A 25,183-nucleotide genomic window follows, 5' to 3' on the forward strand; every position below is an offset into this window, starting at 1 on the left:
TATATATATATATATATATATATATATATATATATATATATATATATATATAACAGACATTGTTAAATACAACAGAAAGCTTGTTTTGTAATACCTTTTTTTATTTTTTCAATTTTTCGTATTATCTTTTGTGTATACGTCGAAGGTATGGATTTATTGTCCAAGCATTTTTTCTTCTCAAAATGTCCGTGTTTTGGGTTTGTTTGTTTTATTTTTAACATTTTTAAAAACTTTTAACTTTTCGTGTACTCATTTACACATCTTCAGGAATTTATGTGAGAAGTTCGGTAGGAATTATCAGGAGATTTATTTAAATAATAGTTGGGTTGTGAGCGAAGGTGCGAGTGAGGGTCAGTGGGTCTGCTGGTGGCGGTGTGAGTTAGTATCACGGGGAGTGGGAAAGTGTGCAAGTTCTGGGGTCAGTGGTAGGAACAGGTTAGGTATGAGGAGAGGTGGAATTATCCAAGGCATTTAAGTGTGTTGGTACTATTTCGGGATGCGACCTGATTAAGGGTAGGCTTTTGCGTTTTTATATAAATAGCTTCAAGGATTTTTAGCTTCTTAACATTTGTTTCATGGTGTAGTATTTTTGTGCTGTTGATTAAAATTTTCTGAAATTCGAGAGGGGGCAGTGATGTATTTTATGTAAGTGTTGGAATATGGCACTAGATTCAATATTATGGCAGGTAAGGCAACGGGATAATGTGGGAGTGGTATGTCCGACGTAACTATTAGTTGCATTGTTGTTATAGGAGTTATATTCTCCCAGGGGACATTTAAACTGATAGATGATGTTGGTGCATTCAAGTGATTTTAGAGGAGGGGGGATTATTTTTTAATAATTAAGTTTTGGGTTTTAAATTTTTCATAGTAAATGATGAATCTAATGTTATTGTTGTCAGCGGGGGAGATGTATCTATGGATGATGTTTTTATGGCGATTTCTTCTAACTTTCTTAGAACTGTCTGCCTCTGGAACTATCCCACTGATCTGCTTTCTAACTGACTACAACATTGTTTTGTTTTTGAAGTCCAATGTAAACAAGTTCTTGTTGAGCCGTTCGCTTAAATAATCAAACTATACCCAATTTCCACCACTAACGATGACTACATTGTTGTCCCGAGAACCACCATACATTCATTAACTCTTACCCTTGAGTGCCCTTTAGGCCTTGATAAGTGATGGCTTCCTTTCTAAATAAATAAAGTTGCCAGGGTGCTCAGCACACAATAACAGGTTGGTTTGGTTAGTTGATTGGTTTTTAACAGCATATTCCTCTTAGGTCATTTAATGTCATTAAAGGTTATTTACCATAGATTCTTATGTGAACGTTATTTGCAGTAGTATAAGTTCGTATTATTTTGTTTTTTTTATTATTATTTTTTTTTTGTTAAACGTATAGTGGTAGGAATATTTGATAAAGTGACTCTTATGCTTTTCACATTTTCTTGTAAAGTTTTGTGACTTTCAGAAAAATTGAATATATTGTCTGTATGACTTTGTTAAATAACAAGAGGAAGATACACTAAAATATATCCGTCTGGTATCATTTAAGTTAATTTAAAAAGATTTAAAATTAAACCAATTCAAGCTACGAATGAATTTGCGCATACGCAAAAGTAATAGGAATATGTTAGCAAGTTGAAATGAACATTTTGCATTTCAACTTGCTGACATATTTCTGTACACATTATTCATCTATCCAAACAAAGATTTTACTTGTTATAAACCATCCTTGGTGTAGATTAGTATTTCCTGTTAATTTCAGTGTTATGTGACTAGTAGTTTAAGAGTTTATTGGTTAAAGATTTACATACAAACACGCACATACATACATCTACTGTTTTATTTATATAGATAATTTCACAATTTAAATTGACAGGCAATAGGCAATAATACTTGAATGAGTATATATTACAGTTTGTGTTCATTAAATCATTAAAAAGTAAGGCTTTTTTTTTTTAATTTTTACATGAAACTTAGTTAAACTGTTATATTTGCACTTTAGTCTAAATCATATTTATAGAAAATTTACAGAATTTTCCCTTATTAATTATTGGTGTGTTACAATCAAAATATCAATATATAAAGTAGTAGTGTGCGTGTGTGTGTGTGTGTGTGTGTGTGTGTGTGTGTGTGTGTGTGTGTGTGTGTGTGTGTGTGTGTGTGTGTGTACAACTCTCCTACAGCCCACACCAGTGAACCAATCATGACTGAACCTGCTATGATGGTGTACACCTTGTGATGGTGCACACCATTTTCTAAGGTAAAGGTCAAGGTCATAGCCTATGTATATATACTCTCTTACAGCCCACACCACCGGACTGATCATGACTAAACCTGACATGATGATGGTCTCCGACCTAGGGACAGTGTACACTGTTTTCTAAGGTCAAGGTCAAAGGTTATGTTTGGGATTTTGCTAGTAGATATATAAAGATACTAAAAACTACGACTCGTTGAATCACCTACTGAGGAGTTATATTGCTTGAATTAGGAAAAAGTGAGTTTGGAGCCAGTTAAATTGTAAAAAATAAGACAAAATACAAAATTAACCTCTGCTCTGTCTCCCTCCCTCTCTCTCTCTCTCTCTCTCTCTCTCTCTCTCTCTCTCTCTCTCTCTCTCTAGCTACTAATTGAATAATATTACGGTGCTTATGCACTTATGTTATTGTGTTATATTTTAAATAGTGTTTTCAAGTTAAATTAAAGTTTCACGATATTTCTTTTTATTAAATTGTTACGTGGAACTACAGAATACTTACAAAACACCCACCCTTCTCCATGTTAAGAATGGTTTTCAAAATAACAACGTTATTATTTCAGCACGGCAACATAAGTGCATAAGTACCAATATTACTACTCTTGTCTTCTCGCTATCTCTCTTCGTCAACATATAAAGGCAGCAGGAGCAATGCATTATAAAAGCAATCCATCCTAGTAGTATTGTATTTAAGAACATAAAGTAGTTATCCTACTTATAGAATTACATTTGACAATGTTATTCAGCATTAAATAGCCCATAGATGGTTGATACGCCATAAACCAAAACAAAACCAATCACTTAAGAATAAGAGTCAATGAGATGGAATGATTGCCAGTCGAAAGACGAAGAACCTCATGAGAGGATTGCAGGATGATTAATAGAATGAACTAATGTAACATAGTCGTTACATGTCAACACTCGGAACGCACACGTTGAATGAAGACAGTCGCAAGGAAACAAAGACAAGGAAAGAATTCGACTCGTTTTTGTTTTTTTTACCAGTTGAAACAACAGGCATTTATTCACAGGTGCTTTCCAGAATAACGCCTTGACTATTGTTCAAAAGTATTCTTGTACTCCAATGTGCTTTACATGATTCTGCTGTGTCGAACACGTGATACTCTGTCTTTGTATATATGGCATATAAACAACGTTGGGCTTGGTCATTGCTAAAATAGGTGGCCAATTTGGCAATTCCAAGTGCTGTATATGGGAGGACGTCGACACCTCCCTGCAAGAGTTGCAAAAACCTAACCTCGTCATCTTCCCTGACAGGTATATGCATGTGACTGGGGACCGTTTGTGAATTTCATACTGCCATGAAACTTCCTCCTTCAGAGGAAGCCAGTTAAACCTGGATAGAGTTAAGTGTTCCCCCCCCCCCCACACACTCTGTTTTTGTTCGGTCATTTTTAGGACGCGTCTTTCCCTGTTGGTTTCAGTCCATGTGTATAACACGTCTATTTCTGTCCTCTCTTACATCAAGGCTCCACGGTTTTCTTTTTTTATAATCTTCTTTCCTTCTTCCTTGCTGTGACGTCACCTTGCACACGGCTCCGTCATTTGTATACAGCTGCTGCCACTGTTGTTTTGCTGCTGCTGCTGCTGCTGCTGCTATCATAGGCGCATCCACGCTTTGCTGCACTAACTTTGATTGTTGTAACTATCAGGAAAGCAGACCTGCAACAACGTGTTCCACATCTTCACACAGACAAATACCAAATCTCCATTAGTGATAGATTTAAAATAATTTTTTTTTATCATGTAATATTATATAATTAACATTGATGTTGTGATAATGTTCATGATTACTGTTGCTGTTATATGATGCAATGTAATAAACAAAACACCATATGGTTATCGTTAATCGTAAAGATGACAGACATTTACTTATGTTTCCTCAACAGTTCTTCACAGGTGTTTAGACTAAAATCCACACATTAGCCACCTTTTTCGGCTAGTTAACACTTTTAACAGAAAATTATTTATTTATCTTAGACTAGCACAGGTACCGAGCGTTGTCCGATGGGGTTGCATGGATAACAAAATAGAAAAGTTAAAAGTGTTTAACAGCTTTCTTCTTCTTCTTCTTCTTCTTCTTCTTCTTCTTCTTCTTCTTCTTCTTCTTCTTCTCTCTCTCTCTCTCTCTCTCTCTCTCTCTCTCTATATATATATATATATATATATATATATATATATATATATATATATATATATATATTTATATATATATATACAGTGATGATCATATTTATTGGCACGGTAAAATAAAAGTTAAATTTTGTCTAATAAATTCTAAAAAAAGGGATTAAATTAAAGAAAATAACAAAGTATATTATGTATTTTTAACTGGCCTTTCCGATGCAGCAATCGGATTTTAGAAAAAATAAATAACAAAGGAACAACAAACATAATTGCAAAAAACCCTTGTTCAAAATTATTGGCACGGCTTTGTTTTTCTTTTAGTATCAGTATAATATCAATCAATTTCCGGTTTACGTGCTTTCTGAACTTTTTTATAGCCATATTATGCTAGTTTAACGCTAATTCAGTGAATAATTTTTTTCAGATAATTTTTAGATAGCGATTTATTTAAACTATTATAAGTGACTAAATTATAATTTTCAATCGCCATGGTTAAAACTAAGGAACACAGCGAAGACGTCAGGAAGCTTGTTGTAGCATGCCATACCAATGGGGAGGGCTATGATAAGATTTCAAAGAAGCTAAACCTTCCCAAATCCACTGTTAGAGCCATAATAAACAAGTTCAAATCGCAAGGCCACGTTATGAGTTTAGAGGGTAGAGGGAGAAAAAGGATTCTTTCCCTAAGAGATGAACGGAAAATTGTTCGACAAGTAAAACAAAACCCAAGGATCTCTGTTGGGGAGATTGTTGATGAACAGAGCACCTCTGGAGTGAATGTATCTCGACATACAGTTGGTAGAGTTTTGAAGAGAGCTGGTTTAAAAGCATGTCGTCCGAGAAAGACTCCCTTATTGAAGCCTATGCACCTGAAAGCAAGGCTAGCCTTTGCAAAACGTCATATTGATAAAGATGTTGCATTCTGGAAACGTGTTCTATGGACTGACGAAACGAAAATAGAGTTATTTGGCCATAATAAAGTGTCTTATATTTACAGAAAATCTGGCGAAGCTTTCCTGCCTAAGAACACCATACCCACAGTGAAGCACGGTGGAGGCAGTTTGATGTTTAGGGGATCCTTTGCTGCCTCTGGACCAGGGCGACTTGTTAAGGTCACAGGTAGCATAAAAAAGGAAGATTATGTTAAAATATTGGATGAAAACCTGAAAGACTCTGCTAAAGAGCTCTCACTTGGTCGTCGTTGGTGGTTCATGCAAGATAATGACCCAAAGCATTCGGCTAAACTGACTAAGAAATGGCTTGAGGACAATCATATTAATGTTTTGGAGTGGCCATCACAAAGCCCAGACCTTAATCCAATTGAAAATTTATGGAGAACATTAAAATTGAGGGTAATGCAAAGGAAGCCTAAGAATCTTATTCAATTGGAGGATTATTGTCAGGAAGAGTGGGCTAAAATTACTACTGAAGAGTGCAACAACTTGGTTGTAAACTATGAAAAGCGACTGAGGAAGGTAATCAAGGCCAAAGGCTATACAATTGATTATTAAATAAATCGTGCCAATAATTTTGAACAAGGGTTTTTTTGCAATTATGTTTGTTGTTCCTTTGTTATTTATTTTTTCTAAAATCCGATTGCTGCATCGGAAAGGCCAGTTAAAAATACATAATATACTTTGTTATTTTCTTTAATTTAATCCCTTTTTTAGAATTTATTAGACAAAATTTAACTTTTATTTTACCGTGCCAATAAATATGATCATCACTGTATATATTCAGATTACTTTTTCCCCCGCATCCCTTTCCCCTTCTGTCTCCATTCTCTCTCATTTTTCCTTTATTCTCTCTCTCTCATTCTATCTCATTCTCTCTCCTATTCTCTTATTTTCTCTTTCAATCTCTCTTATTCTCCCCTATTCTTTCCTTTTCTCTCTTTCATTCTCTATCATCTTCTTTCTTAGTCACTCTCATTCTCTCCCCATCATTCTCTCCCCATTATTATTTTCTCTCACTTTCTCCCGCTCTTTTCTATTCTCTCTCATTCTTTCCCATTATCTTTCATTCTCTGTCTGGCAACTGGTTCAAGATAATAGAAGAATAAAAGAAAAATATTCGGTAGCTGACTGACTGTTTGACCTAGTTTCAATGTAATTTTTTAAACAACTTCATGTAAGAAAAAAGAAAATAATTTTCTAATCCCGCCTCCTCACATTAATGTACTATTTTTGTCCACGTTGATGTCAAGAGAATGAATATTATTATTATTTTTTTTTTTACCATGACCATTTCGGGAGTCATGCTGAATCTGATCATAAGATACGCTTAAACATATTTTAATTTATGCAGATTACGTATTTATTATGATAGAGACGATTATCTATCGATAATTATATTAAAGCTAATATATAATCCAAACTTAAAACAATATATATGACTTGGGTGCTGAAACCAAAACATACAACTCTCTATCCTCATTCCTTAATCTATGGGACACTCCCAAACGCACATATATATATATATATATATATATATATATATATATATATATATATATATATATATATATATAATATATGTGTGTGTGTGTGTGTTTTATTATTTTAACCTATCATCGTCAGATGATTCAAGTTAAATTTGAGTTGATTTTTAACTAGAATCATCTGACGATGTAGACAGAAAATTTTTATCCTGTCTATTGAAACAATTTGTAATGAATTAAGTTAATACACTGTAGGGTTGTAATAATAAAAAAACATATTTGGTTCTACTAACGTATTGAGCACACTTTATCCTTGTTTTCACCATATATATATATATATATATATATATATATATATATATATATATATATATATATATATATATATATATATATATATATATATATACACACACTAGCGGGGTGTGAGGGGGGGGGGCGCCTGGCTTTGCCTGAGTCTAAAATAAGCTTAAATATGATATTTTATTTTTTCCAGATTTCGTATATATTATTAAAGAGTCGTGTATACATGTATATATATACATATATATATATACATGTATATATATACATATATATATATACATGTATATATATACATATATATACATGTATATATATACATATATATACATGTATATATATACATATATATACATGTATATATATACATATATATATGCATGTATATATATAGATATATATACATATATATACATATATACATATATATATCCATATATATATACATATATATATATATACATATATATATATATTATGAGAAATATGGAAATAGTATTCCGACAAAATAGAGAAATATATATATATATATATATATATATATATATATATATATATATATATATATATATATATATATATATATATATATCCAAAGACTATCTTGTATTATTGATCTCTGATGATAATATAGTTTTGAAGAAATGAAAAATAAAACTTTTGCATTTGTTTATTTTGAAGAACATTGCAAGAAAGTAAAACTTAATTGCAGAGTTTTTATTTATTTCATTCGTTTCTTCTTTTTTTTTTAATAAAAGTGTTCTATGTCTTTTGCAGAGCTCTATTTCTGAAGTTGCACAGTTGTTCACAGAATTCTTCCGAGAACTGGATGTTGTACCTTCAGATGTTGTTGCTGGATTACTGTTACTCAGACGATATCAAAAGCTCCAGATGAAGAATTGTGTCACGCAGGTAAATTTCTACCATCACCTTTACCGATGTAGATAATCGGTCTTTTACTAGCTGTTAATTCCCTGCACAGCCCGGGAATTTTTTTTTTAATTGAATGTTTTGTTAATTTTTCGAATTTTGAAAATACAATTAAAATGCTTCCAAATTCAGTGTAAACTTCCAATGAAGTTAGAAAATATGTATGTTACACAGATTTTTAACATCAAGATCGAACATTGAAGAATACTGAATTCATTTTAGTATGAAATCATTGGTATGTTCATAATATCCAGTCTATATCTAATTGAATATCTACTATTATATAAAAAGAACTTGTGTGTGTGAGTTTTTTTAAATTTAACACGTTTTGTATCAGAATGTGTCTATTAAGTATCGAAAATCGATAATCAAAAAAATCCGATTTAAGAAGGAAGTTCGATTTTGACCAAAGTAAAAACTTTTATACAACCTAACATCACAAGTGCATTTAGGAAGTTTTATCACCGCACAAGCAGAAAGGCCAAACTATAAAATCAACTGTAGATTCTTTTATAAGACTGGGGAGCATTCGAAATGAATATTTCTTTTTAGAGCACAATTGAACCATGATACTTGACTTTTGTAAGTTTAACTTTAATTAAAGTGATTATGTAGAAATAATTCCATAAAATCAACAATTGGTTCTTTGATAAGAAAGGGGCGTGCTAGAAATGAATGTTTCTGTTTAGAGCACAGTTGAATCATGATATTTGATTTTTGAATTTTAAACTTCAAACTTAGAGTGAAGCCATTATTTATAGATAATTTCATAAAATCAACAGTAGATTCTCTACAGTCCAATATAGAATACAATGTATTGTGGACTAAGTCACTGTGGAGAGGCATGTGAAGCTCCCTCCTAGTACACTGTGATCGAGGGAGTCCCTAACTAGAACAGGAAATTAATCGATTTGATTAGAATATGGGCGATTTCACTGATTTCGATGACAATAAAAGTATAAGAGGGTGGAATATTTGTTGATCCTTATTCAATCCTGGACAACATCGGGTCTCCCTGCTAGAAGATATATATATATATATATATATATATATAAACTAAATAAAAACGACAATTTTTTCAAAACTATGCAATACATGAGATTCTATAAATAAATAGAACATATATATATATATATAACAATTAATCGGAATCGGAAAAAATCGGAAGATTTGGGCGTATCGGAATCAGAAAAATTGATGCCTATTTTTCGATGCCAAAACGATTCTTTTAATTGTCTTTTTTATTTGATTTTGTTTAAAACAAAATCTTCCATTGCTAGAAACAATGAAAAATAATAACCATTTATTGATTTTATAATATCAGTAAAGCTAAATTCGATAAATCACTCTCCGCAAGTGTATTTCGACGTTTAGGAAAATATCTGCATATTTAACATGTGTTTTTTTACGAAGATCAGGGAAAATAACAATCTTATAGTTAAATAATTACAGATTTATAAAGGATCGGAGTCTGGAATGGTATTGGAACCGGGAATTTAGCATGGAATCGGTAATTGTATCAGAATCGGGAAAACTATTGGAATCGTCCCATCACTAATATATATATATATATATATATATATATATATATATATATATATATATATATATATATATATTATTTATAAAAGCTCTATTCATGTTGTAGAAACTTTTGGAAAAGTATTAGATTTTAGTTCATGCTATCAATATGCTAGAATTTTCCTTTAAAAAGATTAAAATTAATTTCTATTTAGTGAATACGGAAAAAGCGTTCAATTAAGATACACACATCATTCCAAACTTCTTGCTTGTAGAATACTTTCATGGCTGTTGATTATGATAGTCCGCTTACACGGTTTCATAAGTATCTACAGTCACTTCCATTTAAAGGTTAATTCCAAGTGGCTGAGAGGAAAAACATTAGCGCGCAAAGCCAAGGTCAGCTTTGTTGATGAAGTTCGAATCTCTCCGCCCAGCAATAATTATCGGTTCCTGCACTTATGATTGCGCCAGGCTAAAATAATATTAGTTTGAGCATTTTCTATGTGAATAAAGCATAGATGCCTTTCTGTAACGTAATTGTGATAAATATCTTTTCATAACTTATATGTATTAGGTTGACAAGAAAGTTCTAGCAGATTTTAACTTTTAAATTTACATGAACATATCTCAGGTCAAACAAAAATTTATTGATCGAAATAAGCACCATCAAAATCAACACACTTGCAAACTCTTCTAGGGGAATAGCCTGTCCAATGCCAGTTTCACTTAAAAATAAAAGGTCTGGTTTAGTCTCCTGTAATTGGGTTTCAACCTCTGGAAGGTTAGAACGTAGACCCCTGATGTTGGAGAAGGAGACATGGTAGTAGGGGTCTACGCTGGAAGTTGGAGAACCGGATTTAATCGTGTATTTTTTCTTGAAACTTGTCATGATGAAATTTTGAAATTTGTGGACTAGGTCGTCAGATTTACTTAGAGCACAGAGAGGGGAAACTAAGAAACCTTTATTATTCCTGATATTCATAAACGACCTTCCTGAAAAAATTGTCTTTGAGATGGGTATATTTGCTGATTTCACCACGCTCTATAACAGGCACATGGGGAAAATGAATGTGCACATATTTAAGGCCATAGCGGAAACGCTAGAGGAAGACTTCCAGTTTGTAGTTGAATGGGGACAAAAAATGATGGTAACATTCAACGCTGCCAAGATTAAGCTCATTGCCTTTAATAATTACAAGAAACCTTCTCAACCACCAATAGCTATGGCTTAGGATACATTACCTGAAAGTACTTTGGTCAAACTCCTCGGCTTAACGTTCACAGGGAACATGAGTTGGAAAAGATACATCGAAGGCATTGACATGGCTGCTACAAGGGAGGCGTGCTCTCTACCATACTAGAAAGTTTCTTATGCCTCAAAGTACCCCGTACCTCTACAAGGCCACCATTCGCCCATTATGGAGTACTGTATTTGGGCTGGTGCATCTGCTACAAGCCTCTAACTCCTAACTAATAGGTCCCAAACTGTCAGCTACACGATTAAACCCGGTTCTCCAACTTCCAACGTAGACCCCTACTACCATGTCTCCTTCTCCAACATCAGGGGTCTACGTTCTAACCTTCCAGAGGTTGAAACCCAATTACAGGAGACTAAACCAGACCTTTTACTTTTAAGTGAAACTGGCATTGGACAGGCTATTTCCCTAGAAGAGTTCGCAATTAAAGGATACTCTAACTTAACTTCTAAATCTGACCCCCAAGATCGCCATAGGCATGGAATTTGTGCCTATATTAGGGATAACTTTCCATGTGGTAGGGACATCTCCAGGGAAGATCCTAACTTACCTTATATGTGCTTCCGGGTTGCTTTAGCTCACACTACGGCATTTATATTTACTCTCTATCGCCCGCATAACAGCGGAGTTTCTATCTTTCAAAGCATATCTGAGAAAATTGACCAAGTCTTATCTGCTTATCCTTCAGCTAACATTCACGTATGTGGTGACTTCAATGTTCACAACGTCGAATGGTTGACCCACTCTAACAAGACCGATGATGAGGGGAGGTTCTATCATGATTTCTCCATTGCCTATGACCTCACTCAGATTGTTCAGGAACTCACCCGTGTGCCCGACAATGACGGGCAGTATGCGAGCCTACTAGACCTTTTTCTCACAACTTGTCCTGAACTATGTTCAGTTTCTGTTCTTTCGCCTCTTGGATCTTCCGACCACTCTGTTGTATCAATTAAGATAAAAATGAAATGTAATAAGTCCCCAGACGTACCTCTCCATCGTACAGTATATCGATACACTAAGGCTGACTGGGATAGCTTCCGTACATTTATATCTGATCTACCTCTGCATTCCATGTTTAAAAAGGATGTGTCCTCTATAGTATTAGACCTGACGGAATGGTTAATTGTAGGTATTGACCGTTTCATACCCTCGAAAAAGTTTCAGCAAAAACCTAACAGCCAGCCATGGTTCTCTCCAGAATGTGCTGCGGCCATTGCGCACAGAAATCACTTTTTCCACTGTTTCCAACGTAATAGATGTATGGAAACTAAAGCCGCTTTCAGGACTGCCAGCAACCATTGTAAGAAAGTAATAAAGAATGCAAGAGAGTTGTATGCTCAATCTGTTAAGTCCAAAGTAACTGAGCAGTGGCTTGGTTCCCACCAGTTTTGGCAAATAGCAAACAGAATCCTGAACAGAAGCGTGTGCTCCATCCCAACTATTATTAATGGACCTGAGGTAATCTCGTCAGCATCAGACAAAGCCAAACTTTGCAGCTAATTCTACCCTTTGCGATCAAGGCCGCCAACCCCCAATATTTCCTCCTGTATCAGAAAACACGCTATGTGATATACGTATATCTGTACGTGATGTTGCCAAGCTAATCAAAAACCTTGATTCCAGTAAAGCAACTGGCCCTGACGGTATTCCAATTATAGTACTCAAAAAACTTCAACCTGAACTAGCGCTCATACTTACAAAACTGTTTAAACGTTGTCTTAAGGAGAATAGTTTCCCATCTCCCTGGAAAATTTCATCAGTATGCCCTGTATTTAAGAATTCAGGTGATTGCTCATCCCCCTCTCAGTACAAGCCAATAAGTCTTCCGTGCGTCATGAGTAAGTTGCTGGAATCTGTGTTAAATACAGAAGCAATCAATCATCTCAACAAAAATAACCTTCTTAGTGACACTCAATATGGTTTCCGTTCTGCTAGATCTACAGCAGATGTGCTTACAGTTATATCTCATAGGATTAGAAAATCTCTCGACGGAGGCAACCTTTCTAGGGCAATTGCTCTTGACATATCTAAGGCCTTTGATAGGGTATGGCATAAAGGTTTACTTCATAAGATCTCTAGCTATGGTATTGCTGGAAATGTCTTCTCAATTATTAAATCATTTCTTTCTGATAGGTTCATAAGAGTAGTAGTTGAGGGGCAAAAATCAGAAGCTCACAGTATTAATGCCGGTGTCCCTCAGGGGTCCATCCTGGGCCCAATTCTTTTCCTGATCTACATTAATGATCTTCCAAATGACATCCTTACATCATTTGTAGACATTTATGCTGACGACACTACCATCTATGGTAGCACATCTAAGACAGTAAACGACCAAGTTCTCTCCAATTCTCTCTCCTCTGATCTTGAGCACGTAGTACAATGGGGTAAGGAGTGGCTGGTTACTTTTAATGCATCTAAAACCAAGCTTCTCTTTTTACATCATCAACATTCTGATCCACATCTGGCATCAATTGAAATGAATGGCTCTCGTCTTGAGGAGGCCTCAAGTTTTGACAAGCTTCTTGGCTTGACCATTACTCCTGATCTTAAATGGAACACGCACATCAAATCTGTTGCCAAGGCCGTTGGAAAACTGGTGGGATCTTTCTATCGATCCAGTAGATATCTCAATACTGATGCTATTCTCTATCTATATAAGAGCCAGGTACGTCCAAGGATGGAATACTGTTGCCACATCTGGGCAGGAGCTGCTAGAAAGGACTTGGCCTGCCTTGATAGAGTTCAAAATAGACTTCGTAGCCTCGTAGGAGATGTCCTTTTCTCTTCCTTGCAACCTCTATCTCACAGAAGAGATGTTGCGAGTTTGTCTCTGATGTATTGTTATTTTCATGGAAAGTGTTCGACTGAGCTTCAATCTATGGTCCCCCCTCACCAAACTTTCACAAGAAACACTCGTCTAGCTGTAAACACTATCAATAATTCCCCCAACTCTTTATCTGTGCCTAAACCTAAACGTAGATTCCATGAACAAAGCTTCTTTCTTAGAACTGCACGCCTGTGGAATTGTCTTCCGTTTTCCTGCTTTCCGGCTGACTACAATTTGGTTGTCTTCAAGTCTAACGTAAATAAGTTCTTGATGAGCTGTTCCATATAAGTTATCAAATTTACCAAATTTTCATTACTAATGATTACTATATTGTCCAATTTCTACTGTACACTCTTTAACCCTTATCCTTGAGTGGCCTCTTGGCCTTGATAATGTGGTGATGCCTATGTAAAAAAAAAAAAAAAAAAAGGATCAACCCTTAAGTTACACCCACATTTATATCTTTTTTTTTGACATGACCATCATTTGTGTGTGTGTGTGTGTGTGTGTGTGTGTGTGTGTGTTTGTGTGTGTGTGTGTGTGTGTGTGAATTCGTTCTCTATAAACTCAGAAACGGCTGGGCCGATTTTTTAAATTTCACATAAATGTACTTAATGTGTCTTGGAGTGTTCTTAGATATGTTTTATATCAGAATGCCCTCCCCCAACGAGTATCTACAATCGATAATCGTAAAAATCCAATTAAAAGAAAGAATAGTCCGATTTTGACCAAACTTAACACCCTTATACAGCCTAACATCACAATTGTATTTAACAAGTTTTAGCACCGCACAAGCATATGAAATCAATAGTAGATTATTTTATAAGGCAGGGGCGCATTCAAAATTAATGTTTCTGTTTAGAACACGATTGAACCATGATACTTGACTTTTATATTTTAAACTTTAATTCAAGCCATTATATAATAATAATAATCTATATAAATAAAACCGTTGATTAACGTGTATGTGTAAATATTTAACAGGTAAACTCTTAAACTACTGGTTACATAATACTGAAATTAACAGGAAATTGTAACTATACACTAAGGATGGTTTTATAACGAGTAAAATCTTTGTTTGGGTTGATGAATAAAGCATACAGACATATATCGGCATGTTGAAATGCGAAATGTTCTTTTCAACTAGCCGACATGTTTATACTTCTTTCTGCGCATGATCACATAGAATTCATTATTTCAAGTTAATATTTAGACTTTATTATCTTTGGCTTGGTACCAGCATCGATAGAGAACGCGGCTGGGACGCGAAATGTTTTGGTTTCGATTCTAACTGTTGGCACTAAGTCATTTTTTTTAAACCTTTGCCATCATATTTTTGTATTAATAAATGCGAATATCTGCATGATTTTAAATATATTTAAACGTATTTTACGGCAAGCGGAATCAAAGCGCTATCGTATTAATGCATAGATTCTTGCATCATATTTTGAAAGAAGAAGGATTAAAAGACAAAAGATTAAACTAGAAAAGAGAATTAGTGCTACTGGCGAGACTTCTATAAAATAAAATGCACCTACTGCTCCTACCTCACGGGGGGGGGGGTATGGAGAAGGAAGCCATTTTGAATTAATGTTTCGTTTAATCAATAAGATAATTATGTATGAGGACGGAATATTTACATATATCAAATACAACCTGGAACCGCCAGGTACTTCAGCTAGTAATTTTATAAAATCAACATTAGGTTCTCTACAGTGCAATGTAGACTATAATATATTGTGGACTAAATTACTGCAGGGAAGCATATGAAGCTTCCTGCCAGTGCACTTTGCTGGCTTCCCGACTTGAGCAGGTAATCAACCATTTTGGTTAAAAAATGGTCGATTTTACCCGTTTTGATGACAATAAAAGTTTTGGAAGTGTGGAAAATTCTTTGATCTTCATTTAATCCCAGGCAACGTCGGGTGGGGTTTCCCTACTAGTATTATATACGTTTTAGTATCTTTTGGTATTTAACATTCTCTCTCTATATATACTAGCAGTTCAGCCTGGCTTTGCTCGGGCCTATGTACTGTTCCTAACTTGCCCTACATGTAAGTACGCTTTATATAAGATTTCAAATGTTCAGACTAAAATTTGTCTGAGTAATTTCGTAGAGACCGCAGAGGTCAATTTTTTTAACTTTGACCCCAATTTTGACCCCTTAACATTTATTATTTTGGTCTCAAATCAAAATACAAAGTTTTACCCATTTCCTAGTTACCTACATCTAAAATTTCAAGTGTTTAGACTCAAAATTGACGGAGGAATTTGCAAAGGTCAACTCTTTCAACTTTAACTTTTTGCCAACCAAATTTCCGCCCCAAAACTGATTAAAATGCTTGCCACATGTCTGAATACCCGTTATGTATAAATTTCAAATGTTTAGACCCAAAATTGGCTGAGTAGTTTGCTAGACACCGTAAAGGTAAAATCTTTTGAACTTTAACCCCTTGGCAGCTCAAATTTTCGTTCCACACTGATTAAATAGCTTGCCCTATCTCTGAATACCCTTTATGCAAAATTTCAAATGTTTAAGCCAGAAATTGGCTGAGTAATCTGGCAGAGACCGTAGAGGTCAATTTTTAAAAATTTTGACTCCTTAACATTTATTTTTTTGGGGCTCAAATCAAATTAAAATGTTTGATCCATGTCCAAGTAACCTACATTTAAAATTTCAAATGTTTAGACCCAAAATTGGCAGAGGAGTTTCGTAGGATTTTCAAAGGTCAAATTGTTGAACTTTGACCCCTTGACAGCCAAATTTCTGGCCGAAAACCGATTAAAAAGATTTTCCCAAATCTCAATACTCCTTATGTCAAATCTCGAGTCTTTAGGCTGAAAATTGACAGAGTTATTTAGTTGGGAAATGTACACAGACACACAGATGTAAGATGGTCAACATCATGAACTTTGGAATATAAAATTTTGTCATTTGTTTTTTTATATATATAAAAGGCTATGTCTGTCTATCTGTCCTTCTGTCCGTCCGTCTATCTGTCTGTCTGTCTCCATATTTTCAAACTATCTCTTCCGAAACTAAAAGTCGCAGACCGGCACTAGGGGCCTCAAATGATTGAATCTTTTCTGGACCGGTCTTTTATGGGTCTTTAGCCGGTTAAAATAGTTTTTAAGAGTCAAAAATGGATCAAAATTGAAAAAATCGTTATACATTTTGTGCATTCATCTTAGTTTATTTGTAATTTTTAATCACTTCATATGCTTGTCACGTTTGGTACAGTGGTAACGTCGTCAGCTTTGAATATTACAGTTTTGATTCTAACTGATGGCGCCCAAATACATTTTTTTTTACTTTTGAAATCACGACTCTATAATAATATATACGAAATCTGGAAAAAATAAAATATCATATTTAAGCTTATTTTAGACTCAGGCATATATATATATATATATATATATATATATATATATATATATATATATATATATATATATATATATTATTATTATTATTATTATTATTTACTCACTAGGAGTAGTCACACAGGCCAACTTCAAATATTCTCTTTGAGAACAACTTGTGGTGTTCTCTGGAATGAGTGACAAGTCTCCCCAGATTTCCAGCACTCTCCACTTCTTTTGATAACTTTTGCAGATGAGTTTGCGTTATCGCAACAGCCGCTTACTATTGATTTCTTGTTGGCAGCAACTATTGATCTTCTCTGAAATTTGGGTGGCAATAACCCTCCTCAAGATCCCAGTCCTCTTTGCACTCATCCGACAGAGGTCTGATTAGTACTTTCTCTCTTCGGTCTTTCCATCTTCCTTGATCCTTTTCGATTATTTAGTGTGGTGTCAATTGATGGTGTCACACACACACACACACACACACACACACACACACACACACACACACACACACACACAAAAAGCCCAAATATGTTAGTCTCTGCATTCAAGGATTTTCCTTAATATTTAAGTTGTTTCCATTATTGTTATCCATTGTATCTTCTCAGCCATCTTTCTGATTCCAATCTTTCTCATTCTTTTGTCAAAAATTTTCGGTATTGTCTCTAGTGTTCCTACTATTAGTGGTGTTATCTTGACATTTTTCATGTTCTATATCCGTTTGAGTTCTCTGGCCAGTTCCATGTATTTGCTCTGCTTCTTCATCTTCTTCCTCTGTGGCAAAATCTACAATCTGGCAGGACTTTTCCTTCTTGTTTACTCCGGTCTTCTTACTTGGATTGGTTTATCCATTTGTATATCAATGTCCCATAGCATTTTGTAATTTTCATTTTCAAGTACTGCTGCTGGTTTGCGCTCATACCATTTGTCTGGTTGTTCAAGATTCAGTTGTCTGCATAATTCCCAGTGTACTGCCTTCCCCACTTAATTATGTCTATTCTTATATTCTTTTTGGGTTAGTTTGCTGCATTCGCTTATTATGTGGTTTATTATTTCGTCTCTTTGTCCACAGAGCCTGCATTTGCTGTTTTCGTGTATATTGTCGATCCTTGTTTTGATATGGTTGATTTTGTTATCTTGTGTGGCTGTTATTAGGGATTCAGTTTCTCTGTTTAGTTTTCCTTTTTGTAGCCATCGTTTTTTCCTTCGTTTCTGTCTCATTTGATTTTTCAGTGTTTTTTGCTGCAGTCATTATCCGTTCTGCGTTATGAATTTTTCTAATTCTTTTTTGTGTCATTTACACAGTCTTCTATACAAACCAGCCCTCTTTCTCTGTCTTTCCTTTTCACATAAAGTCGGTTAGTATCCTCTTTGGGTGTAGTGCATTGTGCATAGTCATGAGTTTCCTGGTCTTCTGGTCGAGATGTCTCAGATCTTCTTTGGTTCAACTTATAAATGGTCCAGATTACCTGACTAGTGGACTGCCCATGTGTTTATACCTTCAATTAGGTTTCTACTATATAGTTTATTTTCAAGGCGTTTTCTTGATTTTCTGAGGTATTCCTTTCCAATTTTCTCTTTCATTTCTTTTGCTTCGATGGTGTCTGCTTCCAGAACTCCCAAATATTTGTAGGTATCATGTTCACCTAGTGCCCTCATGTCTGTTTGGTTGGGTAGTATCATACTTTCTGTTGTTTCCAGTTTTGCCCTTCTCATGATCAGCAGTGCGCACTTTTCCATGCCGAATTCCATTCAGATATCTTGGCTAAAAATTCTGGTTGTGTTTATTAGCAACTCTAATTCCTTCTTGGTTTTTGCAAAAAGCTGCAGGTCATCCATGTACATTAGGTGGTTTATTCTTTCATCTGTATTAGCGAACTTGTATTTGGCTTAATATTTTCTTAGTATATTGTTAAGGGGCATCATGGTTATGATGAACAGTAGTAGTGATAGGGGATAACCTTGGAAGATGCCTTTATTATTATTATTATTATTATTATTATTATTAAACAGAAATCTTTAAATTTATTAAATTTGTTTGTCTTATATTTTCAGAAAACTAATGATATTTATCAATATTTGTCTGGAGCGCCCATTACACCAAAGACCCATTTCCTTCAGTTAAACGATCCCCATGTCATGGAAGAATACCAGCTTATCATTCATTATATGGAATACGCCTTGGCTGCATATGGTTGGCCCGCCTATATGATGATGAACAATGCAATTGGTTTGTGCAGTCTCATACCTTATCTTTCGTAAGTATTGCAAGCTTCATCTCTTCAAGATCAACCGATCAATTTGGAAAGATTAAAGGAGGTGAAACTGATCAATATTTCTATCCTGATAAATAAAGTAAGGTATGTGTATATATTTCTATGTAAAGGATAATCTCCTAAACTAATTATGGATTTTGAAATATATATTGTAGACAAAACGGTGAGTAACATAGGTACATAATTTTTTTTATAAACTTTAAAGTATGCATATATATATATATATATATATATATATATATATATATATATATATATATATATATATATATGTGTTTATGGGAAAAATATGCTTAATCAACTATATTTCACCGTTTATTCATGAAGCTCGATACATGTTAAATATAACTAGAGAGCATATACAAATAAATGATAAAAAGTCTATATTCTGAATTCCAAGATGTTCATCTTGCCGTTTATTTCTTTCAGCATGCTAAAATGTTAAATTCTTGACAGCACCTGTTTCGTAGCGCAGAAACAATCATATAATTATTATGCCAATTTTTCAATATTTCCTGTCCTGACTCAGAAGAATAAGAACTGATTATCTTTAAAAAGAAAAAAAAAAGAAAATTGCACATGATTTTGTACATAAATCCGAAAAAAAAAAAAAAAAAAAGACTAGTTGCATTGTGTTTTATGATATTTATTTAAGTCATCTATACTTTTTGTTATATATATTAGTTTACAAAGAAATATGTGTCCATGTTACTCACCATGTTGCCTGGAATATATATTCCAAATTCATTATGATCCGTCGATTATTTTAGATTATCATATATACAGAAATATAAAAATGTATAGACATGGTTATGTTTCCAACCCGTTTCCCAGACCAGAACAACACGCTTCACTTCTAGATCTGTTTCTGACCACAGTTCCCAATGATTGTGTAACAAATGCCTACAGCCCATTCGGGAACGCCGATCATGCAGTGATAATGGTTGAAATTGCCCTAAACTCTAGAGCCAAAACTGAAGAGCCACTGCTCAAAACAACGAGATATTATAAAAAGGCTGAATTAACTTTATATATATATATATATATATATATAATTTACTTATATATATATATCTATATATATAAAGTAGTAGCATTCGTGTGTCTGTGTGTACAACTACCAATGACCAAAGAAATATAAAGGCCATGTGTGTGTACACTTCTCCTTGTGATGAAATATCAATACCCATGTTAGGATTATATTTATTTGCTGTCCACTCAGCAAAATGTGGCACAAGGCCGGAAAGTGGTAACCCAGCAGGCTCCCCTAAAGGAGGGGCACTCCTGCAATTTTAAAAATTGCCTGAGTAACCCCGTCGGCATTCCCCGGTCGGGGCGCCTCAGGCAACAAGCAATAAACTTGCCCCACCGGAAAGCCCGGTGGCAAGGCCTGGGAGGGTGGACCTCCTAGGTATTACCCAGGCGGTGTACCTCAGTCCAACAGGTGCTGGGCCGGTCTCCGGCCCCTAACCTGTTGGGCTGAGTGTCAAGTGACGGATCCTTGACTGGTACTATCCATTTAAAATGGATACCCATGTTAGGATTTTATTTAGTCGTATCGGCCCCGGACCTGGCATTATCTACTGCCAGGCCCTCATTTGGGGTCCGATACAACTTAGGCACAAGGCCAGTAAGGGGGAAGTGGGGAAGAAAACGGGACTTTGCTAAATTCGCTAGCTAAACTTGCGTTAGAAAGCAAGTATTTTATTTAGAAAACCTACACTAGATTCTATCATAACACATCCGCCTACATTCTTACCAGGACCTACTTAAAAGAGACAGCTCCCCAGCTTATCGGGATGGCGGGCGACACTCGTACTGTAAAAAGAGAAGAATATGTACAAAAGAAAAACAAAACAAAATGGTATTTACAAACTTAAAGTAATGTATTGTATGTATTTTTTTTTTTTTTTTTTTTTTTTTTTTTTTTTTTTATTATAAATGGGGGTGCGATGATGGGGAGGGGGGCAAACTAAAATACACCCAAAAAGAAAGAAAAAGAAAACAACTTAATAAAATGCCTATGGGGGCGGGTTAGTAAGGGGACCCTCCCTACCTAACGGCTGGTCTGTCGTATGAAACGCCCACTGTCTTCCAATCCACTTCCCCCAGGGGGAAAGGGTGAAAGCAAGCAGGTCGCTCCCTAGGGGGGAGTGGAGGAACTAGGGACTTGTAAGAAAAATAACTTAGGGTCGGGGATCACAGGGATGGATGGCGTCTTCCAAGATAAAATACGTAAGGGGTACCATACCCATGTTAGGATACTTCTGTCAACGGAGATATTATATTCTATATGCAAACCACTTTTACATTATTGAGTTACGGTCATTAACATATCACATTAAATGAAATCTATTTAAATAATTACCTCGATTACATTACTTATTCGACATAATAGCTTTGTTTCAACTGTACTAATTAAAACATTTTTCATCATTTAGTTTATTTAAATTTAAAGTTATATTTGATTTAACTTATTATATCTGAAATCTGAAACCGTTTTATTTTCAAACCAAAAAAAACAGAAAAACAAAAGGGGAAATAACTGTGATAGTTTAATTGAAAAATTACGTTATTAAATATTTCCTGTTTTCGTTTTCATTTTGAAATATTATTCTAAGCTGAATTATTATTAGTCGTGTGCAAGCGACTCTATAAGTCACTCCATCGGTCTGTCAGTCGGTCGGTCAGTCTGTCGGTCTGTCGGTCTGTCTGTAACACTTTTGTGCTTGGCCTTTTTGGTTAAGATCAAAGGTCTGTTGTTAATAGATTCTGTTCTTAGTTTTTTAAGGTTTTTCTTGGCCTTTTGGCCAAGATCAAAGTGTAAGTAGGACGTCCCTCAGTATGAAAGGGTGAATGCGGTATTATGGTGAAAGAAGATACTAGCTGGGAGAAACTTTTGATTTTGTTTAGTTCTGGAGTGACAAGGATGACCAACGACCCCCACAATCCCCCCTTTTGAGTTGGCCATGTGCCTAAGTTTTTTGTTCATTGTTGATTTTCACTGTATTTTTAACATGAATAAAAGATTTAATATCTCAAAGTGTAGTATCTGTTCCGGCAGATACTGCAAGCAAAGACTATATGTGGGGGAAACCCCACATATAAGACCTTGGTCAATGTAGGGGCAACCCTTCATACCAATTGTCACTATCCAGCTCCCCTACTCCCCGGGGTGTTGGTCCCATTTCCTCTTCACTCCTCACTTTAAAAATCGGCCTTGTGCCTAATTTGCTCGGTGGGGGAGCAAATAAATACCATCTGTTCTTACTACATGCTGTACTTATTGTGATATAAAGTGGGGGATCACTTTTCTGTATTAATTTAATGTAAAATGATCACCCACTTTACAACCAGTCAGTCTCAAAGCCATTCAAGTCATTCTCCAGATCATTCAAGTTGTTTTTGAAGGATTCCAGTTATTTTTTAAGCATTCAATTCATCCTTAAGTTCATTAAAGTCATTCTAAGTCATTTACTTTTTATTTATTTAAGTCAGTTCAGCCCATTTTTCGGTCATTTTAGTTTATCTTTAAGAATTTCATGTCAATCCTACATTCACGCATTCATTTATTACATGAAAGCATGCGACTAATGGCTATCAGCCTTGTTTTTATTTTTAATTCGGAGGAAAGTTTTTTCACTTATTCTTAATTTTTAAGTAACCTTTTTTATTTGTTAGAGAAAAATAAAACTAATGTCCTCATTTACTTGCATCCTCACGAGGGCAGAGTTAGTCAGAGACACATGTGAACAAAATCTATCATCTCCTGCTCTTTTTTTTTGTTTATAATCGGTGTTGGCCAGGATTTATTATAATAATTATACCATAGCAAGTGTGTTTAATTGCCTGCAAAACAGATTTTCTTTATAATTTATTTAATATCTTAAATTAAAAATGGTCAATTTTTACAACGTTACCCAGCGTTGTTTAACCCCTAGAAAAAAATGGTCAATGTAAAGTTTCTTTCCAACTCCTCAAAAAACTTGAAAATTACGACTTTTAATGGTTTTCGATTGTGCTGAAAACGAATATCACATTTAAATTTGGGGCAGATAAGTAGTTTTCATAATATGAAAAAATTACTTTTTCAAAAAGTGGGGGATCCCTTTCCTATATACATTTAACGTAAAATGGGCACCCACTTTTTAACCACCTAATAATTTCTTCATATCATAAAACAAATTTAACTGTGATATTCGTTTTCAGCACCACCGAAAACCGGCGCTGTTTTTTACTAAGAGATTAGTTTATTTTTTCATAATTTAGGACGTAAATAATGCTGTCAGTAAGCTTACACGAGCGGTCGGTTTACAAAAATATATTTTTGTTTTTCATTTTTTTTTTTTTGAGGTGGGTATTCAATTTTAGAATTTGTATAGTTTTTACCAGGTGCTTCTGTAGTTTACTTAACTGCCTCCTAATGTAACCAGAATTTTTGTGAAATGTTAAACTGCGGAAGCACCTGTTCGCAACTATACAAGTTGTATAATGAAAAAAGAACGAAAAACAAAAGTATGCTTTTGTAAACTTACTAACAGCATAATTAGTGTCGTAAATTATGAGATAAAAAAATGAACGCATCTCTTAGTAAAAAAAAAAAGCGCCAATTTTCGGAGGTGCTGAAAACGAATATCACATTTAAATTTGTTTTATGATATGAAGAAATTACTAGGTGACCAGAGAGTGGGTGCTCATTTTACGTTAAATTTATATAAGAAAATGATCCTCCACTTTTTGAAAAAGTAATTTCTTCATATGAAAACTACTTATCTGCCACCGAAAACCATTAAAAGTCGTCATTTTAAAGTTTTTGAGGGAGTTGAAAAGAAACTTGACATTGACCCCAAAAATTAAGACCTGGTTTTTTGTGGCCTAATACGTTTAAGCAGTCTTTATAAATAATATGAAATAGACATTTTGAAAAAAAAATTTAAGAAAGTACAAAATGGTTTCATAAAAATTAATTAAATTTATCGTTATTTTATGTTTCAAATGTAATTCCCGCCTCTCCACGACCACAAAAAAACTAAAAATCTTTGTATTTGTCATGTTTCCCCCCCCCCTCCTCGATCGCCAAACTTGAAAAAAATGCTAGAGATGACATGTCTAGTTGAACGCTTTGTGGCCAAATAGTGGGTGCTCATTTTACGTTAAATTTATATAGAAAAGTTATCCTCTATGCTAAAATGATTCATCGATCTGTTGTGCTGGAATGGAATCAATCCCATACACACACAAAAAAAAAAGACAAACTCAATTATCTGTTTTAAGGATTAAATTCACGATAAGATATACAATATACTTATATACAATTGTCCGTAATCCTATGATTTTGAAAGACTCCACTGAGCCCCCCAAAAAATAACAATAGATTAATTTCTCTCTTGGTATGGCGGTGGAATGATGCGGGAAGAGAGGGGGTGATGACTCTTCGGTTGTGTTTGATTCTCTCAAAGCCTCAGCTTGATTCTGCCCGTTTCGCCACGGGGACCCGTTCATATAGTGAGGTGAGGTATGAGCCGGGGCCACTTCCTGGACTAATCACAACTAGTTACGTCACCTCAGGGGAGGTCTTCTCTTCCCCAATTGCACCTGTGGATTGCAAACGCCGTTCTCACCAGTCTTCGGTCTGGTAACTACACCCAAAAGCCAAACAACCCTAAGTCATCACTCGTTGGCTTCAAAAATGAAATTATGTTTTCATTACATCTCTCAAAGTGACATTAAGTTGTTGCTTTCATAAAAAAATGACATTTATAAATCCAATCTTTCTCTCAGCAGAGTTGGTTACCGTCGCCCTGGCACACAACGATACTTAAGGAATAAAACAATCATATCTGC

General features: G+C 34.7%; 1 protein-coding gene across 1 annotated transcript in view; it reads left to right on the plus strand.

Moving 5' to 3' along the window:
- Nucleotides 1–25,183, plus strand: part of LOC145276934 (diacylglycerol lipase-alpha-like) — a 285,454-nt gene that overhangs the window by 168,524 nt on the left and 91,747 nt on the right. Inside the window, exons 6-7 of the mRNA XM_080128420.1 lie at nucleotides 7,932–8,066; nucleotides 19,119–19,321. Coding sequence (XP_079984546.1) covers nucleotides 7,932–8,066; nucleotides 19,119–19,321 — 338 coding nt within the window. The remainder of the gene's footprint in view (nucleotides 1–7,931; nucleotides 8,067–19,118; nucleotides 19,322–25,183) is intronic.

Source organism: Euprymna scolopes, chromosome 5, assembly GCF_053919585.1.
Source record: "Euprymna scolopes isolate OS-2025 chromosome 5, ASM5391958v1, whole genome shotgun sequence".
Lineage (NCBI taxonomy): Eukaryota > Metazoa > Mollusca > Cephalopoda > Sepiida > Sepiolidae > Euprymna > Euprymna scolopes.